Source organism: Arachis ipaensis, chromosome B09 (assembly GCF_000816755.2).
Source record: "Arachis ipaensis cultivar K30076 chromosome B09, Araip1.1, whole genome shotgun sequence".
Classification (NCBI taxonomy): Eukaryota; Viridiplantae; Streptophyta; class Magnoliopsida; order Fabales; family Fabaceae; genus Arachis; species Arachis ipaensis.
In genome coordinates, this window is record NC_029793.2 from 10,207,493 (window position 1) to 10,219,015 (window position 11,523).

Genomic DNA, 11,523 nt, shown 5'->3' on the forward strand with positions numbered 1-11,523 from the left:
AGTTAATTTCTTAACTCAACAATCTCCCCCTTGATGACAAACATAATTTAACATTAATCAAAAGGAATTGAATTTTAGTAAGATTAAGAAACTTCCCTTTGAATGATGTTGCTTGCTTTTATATTGCTCCCCCTTTCCTTTTCAAAGTTAGCTCCCCCTGGATTTATGCTCTTCTCTTCTTTCCTGTTTGCATTTAATTATAGAGAGCATCATAAAGAGCTACACAGAATTATTTTGACTTAGGGAGTTTAAACAATCAACACTACAAATCCAGCCCAATACTGAGCATATTATGTCAGCAACAAAATTAAATCATCAAGATTAATCAAGGGCAAACCAACAAAATATGAAAGCAAGTTCCAATTGTCATGTCATTGCATTTCCTGCAGGAGCACAATTGCAAATCAAAATTTATATGCTCAAAACTATTAGCAGCAATCAATTTTAGCTTTCTGCATTCAGCAGCTATTACTCCCCCCTTTTGTCATTAAGAGTGGAACCTAAGCAAGACCAATAAAAACAGCACCTTAAATTCTGCAAGAAAAGGTAATGCACAGTCTAAAACACCAAATTAATTTAAAGTAAGTGCATCAGTTGTTAAGGTATTACAGTCATCCAAAAATAACAAACATAAGTTCCAAAGTATCAAAATAGACAGGTTTTATGAAACAAAAGAGGAGCAGTCAGCAGCAACTTGATGAGACAATTCTAAGCATCAGAAGTATTTCCCTCTGAATCAATTTCCTCATCAGCATCAGTGGCAGGGTCTTCATCCTTTTGAAGGTTGTCAATGAACGTCATGAACACAGCCACTCTATCTCTTGATTTCCGGAAGAAATTCTCATGTTTGCTCGCTAGCCTCCTTTGTTCCTTGCTCATGGCAATCATGTGATTTGATTGTGAGACAAACTCCTGCACCAGATCCTTAACGACCTCATATAAAGCAAATTTTTGTCCAGTGGAGGCTGAAGTACCCGTGGTAGAAGGAGGAGAAATGTCTTCTGGTTCATAGTCATCATCATCTTCATCAAGAACCACTCTTTCAGAACGAGTGGGTCCCTTTTTTCTGCTGTTTCACTGAACCACCTCCTTTTAGATAAGAGTGCCTATTTCATATGACTCATTGAACAAATCAACACCAAAATATTCAAAAATACAAGTTAAGATCATGCCATAAGGAAGGGCTTTATCTTTCTCACTTAGAACAGAATCAAACATATATCTAACCATTAAATAAGCAAAAGAGATTTCTGTTGTTGTGAGAATAGCATACAAAACTAGAGTATCAGTGTAAGACACCCTTTGATATGAGACACCCTTTCATCCTATTTTCCAAATGTATAGGCGCATGCACCAACATCAGTGTATTTCAAAGAATCGCTGATGGTTTCATTATTAAGAATTTTGTCATTGCCTTTTACATAGGAATGAATAGTCTCCTCATGGTAAGTCATGTTTGCATAAAATTCCTTGACTAAAAGTGGGTACACTGGCTTTTTGATTTTAAAAGAGTGATTCCAGTCCAGAAATTTCAAGTTTTCAACAACAAAAAACCTTTCATTTTTAGCTTAGGTAAATCAACAAGAAAATTTGGACACAAGATGTGATGAGCAATAACCCCTTCATAGAAATCATTATTCAAAGACTTGACCTCACAAAGATGATTTACTTTTATTCAAAAAGAAAGTAAAGCAGATTAATAATAAAAATATGAAACATTTTCACTAAAAGACAAAAATAAAAGTAACACGTGAACAATGTAACACTCATTTTGGGCCCAGAGGTGGTTTATTTTAAGGAAACATATTTGGACCACCAAGAATCTGAATTTTAAAGTTTGCCCAGATGACTCTGTACTTGCAACAAGGCCTGAGAACACTGATTAAAGAGAAGGTTCTTCACTTGTCCATAATTGTCTCATACCTGTTTATGAGACAAAAGCTCCAACAGACATATCAACAGCTTTCAAACAAAGAATCATAGCTTAAAATTCCTAGACTAGTCCTAAGCATGCAAAATATGTCCTCAGCTAGTGGTTTAGTGAAAATATATGCCAATTGCTCTTCTGATTTAACAAATTGAATGATAATATCCCTTTTTTGAACATGTTCTCTTATTGAGTGAAATTTCACTTCAATATGTTTAGTCCTAGAGTGCAAAACTGGATTTTTAGAAATATTAATGACACTCATATTATCACACAATAAGAGAATATTTTTTAGCATTTAATTTGTAATCAGTAAGCTGTGTTTTTAACCATATAAGCTGAGAACAACAAGAAGAAGCAGCTATATACTCATCCTCTGCAGTGGATAAAGCCACTGTTGGCTGCTTCTTACTTGACCAAACATTCAAGGAGTTTTCAAGGAAGCAACATGAGCCTGATGTGCTTCTTCTATCAACTCTATCACCGGCAAAATCTGCATCACAATAACCAACTGCAGAAAAATCATCAATCTTAGGATACCAAAGACCAAAATTGGATGTGCCATAAATATATCTAATGATCCTCTTAACTGCAGAAAGATGAGACTCTTTTGGTTTAGATTGGAATCTTGAACACATTCCAACACTTAGCACAATATCGGGTCTAGAGGAGGTTATGTACATAAGAGAGCCAATCATTTCTCTATACCTAGTCTCATCTACATCTTTCTCAGTTTTTCCCTTGTCTAATTTTGAATTAGGGTGCATGGGAGTTCCCATGGGTTTGGCATTATCCATACCAAATTTCTTAACTAGTTTCTTGGCATACTTTTCTTGATGAATAAAAATACTATTTTCAGTTTGTTTAATTTGCAGCCCAAAGAAAAAAATTAAGTTCACCCATCATACTCATGTCAAATTCACTTGTCATGAGTTTCCCAAATTCAGAACAAAGGGATTCATTGGCTGATCCAAAAATAATGTCATCAACATATATTTGGACTAGAATGAAAGAATCATTAGAATTCTTAATAAATAGAATAGTGTCTGTGGTGCCTCTTTGAAAACTATTTTTCAAGAGAAAAGAGCTAAGTCTCTCATAACAAACTCTAGGAGCTTGCCTCAAACCATAGAGAACTTTTGATAATTTGAAAATATGGTTAGAAAGCTCTTTATTTTCAAAATCAGGTGGCTGTTCCATGTACACTTCTCTATCTATCACACCATTCAAAAATACACATTTCATATCCATTTGATATAATTTAAAACCACAAAACACAACATAAGCTAAGAGAAGTCTTATGGCTTCCATTCTGGCAACAGGGGCAAAGGATTCATCAAAGTCTATTCCTTCTTCTTGGTCATATCCTTGTGCCACTAGCCTTGCTTTGTTTCTTGCAATACTACCATCCTCTCCTAGCTCGTTCCAAAATATCCACTTGGTGCCGGTCACTTTCTTTCCATTCGGCCTTGGAACTAATGTCCAAACTTGGTTCATCTCAAACTCTTGAAGCTCATCTTCCATTGCCTTCACCCAAGAAGGGTCACCAAGGACTTCCTTGACATTTTGAGACTCCATTTGAGAAAGAAGAGCAATGTTTGTTCCTTCATTTGCCTTTCTAGTTGAAGACCGAGTTTTAACCCCATGAGAGACGTCCCCAATGACAAATTCCTCAGGATAATTCTTCAAGAATCTCCATTCACGAGGTCTAGTGGACTTGGAGGCAGATTCAGTTACCGAGGGATTCTGGGTACTGCTAGTTTCAGGATCTCCTTCAGATTCATGAGACAAAATGGAATTGTCTCTTAAATTTTCTACACCTGCTGTTTCTGGTTCATCTTGTCCAGAATTTTCATTTTCATGATTTTGTGCAGTATCGTCATCATTTTGAGCTTGATCCCTGTATCACAATCTTCCAAAACACTTTGCACCAAGTTAGTATCACAAAATATAACATGTATGGACTCTTCAATAATCCTAGCATCTTGATGATAAACCCTATACGCTTTACTAGTTGTGGAATATCCTACAAATAAACACTCATACGCCTTTGGATCAAATTTTCCCAAATTATCTTTGTTATAAGAACAAAGCATTTGCATCCAAAGATGTGCAAGTAGTCCAAGTTTGGTGAGTAACCTTTCCAAAGTTCATAAGGGATTTTCTTCAAAAATTTCCTTATGATAGTTCTATTCAAAATATGGCAAGCTGTGTTAACCGCTTCGGCCCAAAGGAATTTTGGAACATTGCTCTCACAAAGCATAGCTCTTGTCATTTCTTGAATGCTTCTATTTCTTCTTTCCACAACACCATTTTGTTGTGGTGTTCTTGGATAAGAGAAGTTGTGAGATATTCCAAATTCTTCACAAAAGGATTCAAACAAATGGTTTTCAAATTCAGTTCCATGATCACTTCTTATAGAAGAGATCTTTAAATCTTTTTCATTTTGAATTTTCTTGCAAAAAGGTTCAAAGACCGAAAATGCTTCATTTTTGTGTGCAAGAAATAAAACCCAACCAAACCTAGTATAGTAATCCACAATCACTAAACCATAATGTTTACCACCTAGGCTTTGAGTTCTTGTTGGACCAAATAAATCAATGTGTAGCAACTCAAGTGGCCTTTTAGTAGAGATATCTTCCTTTGGTTTAAAAGAACTTTTTGTTTATTTTTCCATTTGGCAAGCATCACAAGTGATGTCTTTGTCAAACCTTATCAAAGGAAGACCTCTTACTAACCCTTTTCTTTACAAGTTTGTTTATTTGAAACATACTTTTATGGCCCAATCCCTTGTGTCATAGCCACTTTTTAGATTCTTTAGAATGAAAACATGCTACATTTTGATCTTTTAGTTCATCAAAGGTAAGTCCATACACATTATTGCAATGCTTGGCAACAAAAAGCACTTCATTAGTCTTTTCATTTACAACACAGCATTCAAGTCTTTTGAAAGTCACTAAATATCCTAAGTCACACAGCTGACTTATACTCAAAAGATTGTACTTCAATCCACATACCAAAAATACATCATCAATGAAAGTAGAGTATTCATTACCTACTTTTCCAATAGCAATTATTTTACCTTTACCATCATCTCCAAAGGTCGCAAAACCTCCATCATACTTGTTTAGTTTGATGAAGTAAGTTGACCTTCCAGTCATGTGCCTTGAGCATCCACTATCCAAGTACCACATATCCTTTTTGTTCTTGGATGCTAGGCAAATCTGCATGAAATACTTCAAGTAACCTTAGGTATCCAAATTAATTTGGATCCTTTGAAGTTAATCCATCTTGGCTGCCCAAGTGCATTGAAATCATACACAACATTGTAAATTTGGTTTCCTACAATTCTTTTTTCAATGAAGCATTGTGAATATGAATGACCAAATTTTTTGCAATTAAAACAATGATTTTCTGATGCATGTTGCTGAAATTGAGATGAGCTACCATGCTGGAAATGATTGAAGGGCTGAAATTTTTTGGTTTTTGGAGGAGGTGCATTTTTTTTTGACAAGCTGATTTTTGTTATACTTATTCCTCTTTGCAAAAGCATTTTCACTAGACTTTTTGAAAACTTTTGGGCTTTTCGAAGATGAGGTTTTGTTGTAAAATGATGGTTTTTTGAAGGCAACCTCATTTTTTGAAATGTACCCCAAACTTGACCTATTTGAAGTAGGTTCGGTTCTTGGTGAAGGCTCAGTTTCACTTGTGTAAACTTCATCAAATTTCTCCTCAAATGTGAGAACATATCCAATACCAGATTTGTTGGATGTGGATTTAGTATTTGATGAAGAAGCCACAAATTTCATAGAAGAATCATTAAAAACTGCACTTTCCTTGGTTATATAACCTAAACCAGATTTTTCAAACAATGGTCTTTGCCTTGCAAGTAATTTGTCCAAGTTACTAGAACTTTGAGCAAATTTTGCTAAGTTACCATTCAGCCTTTTAATCAAATCATTTAATCTTTCATTTTCAGTAATTAACTCTTGAGAAGGATCCACAATGTGCTTTCCTTTTACTTTTTCAAGTTCAGATTTTAGAAATCTGTTTTCTTCAATAATGTCCAAAGCACATTCAATTTTCTTCACTTTTTCTTTTAAAAAATCATTTTCAACTTTTAACACATCTTTTTCAGATCTGCATTTATTGTACTTATCTAGCAGTTTTGAGGTGTTTAGAGTGAGATCATCAATAATAGCATGTAAATCATCTATAGACAAATCATAGTAATTTACCTCATCAAGTGATTATTTCCAGCCATTAAGTAGGTTTTATCTTCACCTTCAGAATCTTCTTCTTCATTGGAGTCGTTCTCAAGATCCTCCCAAGCTGCCATGAGCACTCTCTTCTTTTCTTTCTTTCCTTTGTCCTCTTTCTTGAGCTTTGGACAGTTTAGCTTGAAATGTCCAGCCTCCTTGCAATGATGACATGTCACCTTGCTCAAGTCCATCTTGTGTTCCTTTTGAGCTTGAACCCTTATACTTGCCCTTGTTCTTCATCATCCTTCTAAATCTCCTAACAAAAAATATAAGCTCATTATCTGAAATACCATCACTAGACTCACTCTCTTTTAATTCTATTTTTGACTTGAGGGCTATTCCCTTTTTCTTTGAGTCCGGGTTTGTGTGTGTGGTTTCATAGGCAATGAGTTTTCCTCTCAACTTATCATAAGTTATAGGGCTTAGGTTATTGCTCTCGGCTAGGACAGTGGCAGTGGTTTCCCATTCTTTTGTGAGGCTTCTAAGGAGTTTTCTCACTAGGGTTTGTTCTGAGTAGTTTGTACCCATAGCATCAAGGTTGTTGATTATGATTGAGAATCTCTCAAACACTTCATCAATGTTTTCTCCATCTTTCATATTAAACATCTCATACTCTTTTCGCAGCATATCAATCCTCGTTTCTTTAACTTGTTTAGTGCCTTCCTGTGTAACCTGAAGTTTCTCCCAGATTTCTTTGGTTGTCTTGCATTTAGACACCTTTTGGTACTCTTCAAAGCTGATAGCATAGTGAAGAAGGTTGATTGCTTTAGCATTCAGCTCCATCTTCTTCTTATCGTCTTCATTCCACTCAGCTTCTTCTTTTGGAGTCACCACTCCATCAGCACTTGTTTTTGTTGGGATCTTGTGACCAATTACAACAATCTTCTAAATATTGTAGTCAATGGATTGGATGAAGATCCCCATCCTCTCTTTCTAGTAGGCATAGTTCTTCCCGTTGAAGAAAGGAGGCCGGTTGTTTGATTGGCCTTCAATGAGAGTGTAGGTAATTGTGGTTGTGCACAAGTTGTTCGCCATTGGATCTTTGCTCCAAGCAGTGAAGCTTGATTCTTGAGACATTAGCTCTGATACCAATTGAAGGTTGTAGAAGGCTTAGAGAATGGGGGGTTGAATCTATGACCTTATTTGATGTTACTGGATTAACCCTTTAAAACAAACTTTCAATTCTGATTCTGTTTGAACTCAGCAGCGGAAATTTATGAGACAATTTCATTTTGTCTCATGAATATCAGAAAACAGAACAGAGCAGAGAAGAGAAAAGCTAACACCGTCATGTATCCTGGTTCGGTTGCCTTGTGCTATGCAACCTACGTCCAGTCTCTACCACAACAGTGGTAGAATTTCCACTATAGTTAAAGTATTACATACACCAATTCCACAAGATTGACACAATCTTTTCACACTCAAGTTCTAACCTAACTTGACATTGGCTATGCTAATACCTAACTCTTCACTCTTAGTGCTCACCCAACTAAGAAAGGAGTACCTCACTGATACTAGATACAAGACACAAACTCACCTAAAGAAATCTGAAAATAACTCTAGGCTTTTCTCTCAAGTTTATCACTCAGCCTCTTTCACTCATTTGGCTTTTACTTGAGCTCTCTCAATATGTCTTTTCACTCCAGAAATTACAGAAAGATAAACATTGAAAAGTAAATTACAATTTGTAAAACATGAAGGAGATTGACTTCTTCAACAGCCTCTTTGTTATGTGATAAACCAGATTTGCATGTCTCTGATTCAGTTCTTTATTTTTGGCGGAATGCTTCTTTGAAAGAAAGCACTATCTAAGTAGATGAACTTCTTCAGAGAGTTTATTCACAGAACAAAACTTCAATACTCTTGGTTATCTCTCTTTGATTCTGAATGAAGAAAAAATCTTCTTTTATCTCCTTGCATGTTGCTGGGTTGCTATCCCTAGGTCAACTTCTTGAGCCTTGTGCTTCACCAACCCACCATCTCACTTTTTCCCATTAATCCTCAGAATAGAAAATTTTGTTCTGACCTTCTCTTGTTGACCGAAATCCATAGGAAAGCAGAAACAAATATCTTCAATGGTAAACCCAGATCTTGGCCCTTGAAAAATAACTTGGTCCCAAGACACACTTGTGACCGTAGATGCACAGCAGTGAGGAACAGAAATCATCTTTCCCATGTATCCCATTTCGGACTTGGCAGAGAGTTGGGAATAGGAGAAGAAAGCAATATGCATGCAATAGGAAATGTGTTACCTTTAACCTTTGCCTTAGCTTGATTTGGTTTGATTTTGCTGATTTGACCTCAACCTTTCTTGCCTAACCTTCTATTTCTTTCTTCTTATGTGAATAGCTTAGGAACTAAGCACTCTCTCACTTCTCTGATATCTGATTGAGATAGGAAAAAGTGAATGTTGCTTTGGAAGCAAGATGGAGGGATTAGCTTGCTGAAATCAAATCGGGCTTGGGTCGGGTCAGGTTTGATTTGCTTGACCCGTCTGATTCCTTACTTTGTATTTCTTTGGGCTTCTATTTATTTGTAGTCCACCAGCCTTGTTTTAATTTCATTCAATTTGGGCTGCAGCTGAATATTGAATTTGTGGCCTGCATCACTTCAACCAAAATAATCAAAACTAATTAGTTAATTTGCCTAATAAATTAATGTTTGTCATCATTAATTAATTTAGTTAATTTCTTAACTCAACATTTAGTCTTGAAAGATGTGAAAAGACATAGCTCAGCTTGATTCTTTTGACCATCTATATGTTGTAATAAAGTTAATACAATCTTCTTGCCTTCTTTGATAAAGGAGTAAGTATTTTTGAAACCATCGTGAATAGCCTGACAATCATATTGCCAAGGACGTCCTAACAGTAAGTGACATGCGTCCATTGTGATGACGTCACACTACACTTAATCTTTGTATTTATTTCCAATGGAAAATTAGACTAAACATCACTTTGTGACTTTAATTTCATTCTCCTTTTTTAACCAATGCAACTTGTAAGGGATGTAACTTGGTTGGAAGCTTCAATTTGTCTACCATATAATTTGAGACAACATTTTCACAACTTTCGCTATCTATGATGACCTTGCAAACCTTCTCTTCAACAGTGCATCTTGTGTGAAAGATGTTGTGGCGTCGCCAACTCTCGTCTTCTATTACCCTTGCAGTATTCAAGCTTCGACAAACTACTAAAACTTCTCCACAATCGGCTGAAACTTTTTCAGTAGCATAGTCAACCTCACCTTCCTCCTCTTACTCCTGAATTGGTTCTTCATTAACCTCTTCCTCGACACGAGTGATAATCCTTCTGTTTGGACAATCAGCAGCAATATGCCCAAAATCTTGACATTTGAAGTATTTCTTACCTGATGATCAACGCTCCTTGTTGCTTTTACAAGATCCTGTCTTCATTTCTTGTTGAACATCAAGGATGACTTCTTTGTTCTTTGGCGACTGAGTGTTATTTCTTTGTGTTCTTTGCTTTTCAATCTTTAATGACATCCTAATGACATCATCCAAGATCCAATATGATTGCAGCTAAACGACATCAATAATTTCTGTGTTCAGTCCTCCAAGATAACGAACAATTATTTGTTCTTCAGACTCTTGAATGTCACACTTCATAAGCAACTCTTCGAAGTCTATTATATATTCTTCTACAGATAATGACTTTTGCCTCAAATTATGAAATTTGATGAAGGTGTCTTGCCTGTAATATTCAGGAAGGAACTTGCGCTTGAGCTCACAACGCATTTTATCCCATGTCTTGATCTTTCTTCTTCCTTCTCTTTCTCGCTGACGCTTGAGATTCTCCCACCATACTGTTGCATGCTTCTTTAACTTCATCGCCACAAGCTTCACACAATTGTCATCTGGAATGTCTTTTAACTCGAATACTCTGTTGGAGTCTCCCTTCAAACTCAGGAATATCAATTTTGATTCCTGAGTCTTTAGCTTTGTGAGTCGCATTGTGTCGTGCTCTTCGTGTGGACAAATCTTCAGATGAAGAAGAATAATGAAATGGATTTGTATTATCCTCTTCACTAGAAGGACTGTCTTCAGTCTAGTTTCCATGATTATGTTGAACGGCTTCATATTTTGCAAGTTGCTCTTGCAGCTCCTTAACTTGACGGCATAATTCCTCCACTTCAATTTCTTGAGTTGTTCTACGCTTTTTACTGATGCCGGGACGTCGAGGTTAACAACCCCACTATGGTGAAAGTAGCCAAGAATCCACCTTGGTTGGCTAAGCCAAAGATGCACCTCTTACTATCAAAGAGTTTCTAGGAAAATAAGCACACAACTTATTTAATATATAACTCAATCAACTCAACTTTATAAATAAAAGGGGTACATATGCATATTTATATTAGTAGGGGAGGAGGAACCTTCATGACTCAGACGATGTGGACTAACTCATAATACAATATAATAATATATGCTAAACTAGACTACTTTAATTAACGAAAGAAACATAAAGATACATGCTCCTGCATCAGCAACAATACGTAAACCGTTGCTGTCTCCAGCGGTTTACACTAGCCTTTGTTTTCATATAAACCGCTACTGTCTATAGCAGTTTATATTTTGTTCTATTCCTTTAGAAACTGCCGCTGCATATAGGGGTGGCAATAGGTAGGGTAGGGTAGGGTTTGGATCCAATCCTAACCCTATCCGCGGGTTGAGAATATCCCAACCCTAACCCTACCCGCTCTTAACTCGCGGGTACCCAATCCTACCCGCGGGTTAAAAAAATATACAACATTATTATATAATTTGATGATAATTTAAACTAGAACTGATTTTTATGTAAAAAAAATATTAAATTATCAATTAATGATTTTCTTTTAGTGACTAAGGATTTTTTGCATTTAGTGAGAGGTTTTTGATTTAACATCCACTTAAAATATATTTTTATATAAGTATATAATATAAACATATATAGAGTGCGGGTTGGTCGGGTAGGATTGAAGTTCAACACGCACCCTACCCGACCGGCACAAAAACCCTATCCACACTCTACCCTACCCGCTGCGGATCGGGTTGGCAACCCTACCCGAATGGGTAGGATCGAATTGGGTACCCGCAAGTAGAGTATATATTGCCACCCCTAACTGCATATAGCAATTTCTGTTTTGGCCTTTCTTCACATAAACCAAATAGCGGTTTATATTAATTTTGAATCCGTTGCTATCAGTAGCAATTTGTATATATATATAAAAAATTACAATCGCGTCTTCAATTTAAAAAAAGTTACAATCTCATTATTTTAAATTCTAATTATTTTATTTGAGTAATTTATCCTTAATTTAAGTTAGAACTTTCACTAAA

At 36.0% G+C, this 11,523-nt stretch overlaps 1 protein-coding gene across 1 annotated transcript; it reads right to left on the reverse strand.

The window, feature by feature from the left end:
- Window positions 709-5,736, reverse strand: LOC107614974. Its single transcript, XM_016317097.1, has 4 exons — window positions 5,579-5,736; window positions 3,665-3,827; window positions 3,309-3,484; window positions 709-1,069 (listed from the first exon to the last, which is right to left on the reverse strand). The coding sequence occupies exons 1-4, from the start codon at window positions 5,734-5,736 to the stop codon at window positions 709-711; spliced, it is 858 nt and encodes a 285-aa protein (XP_016172583.1).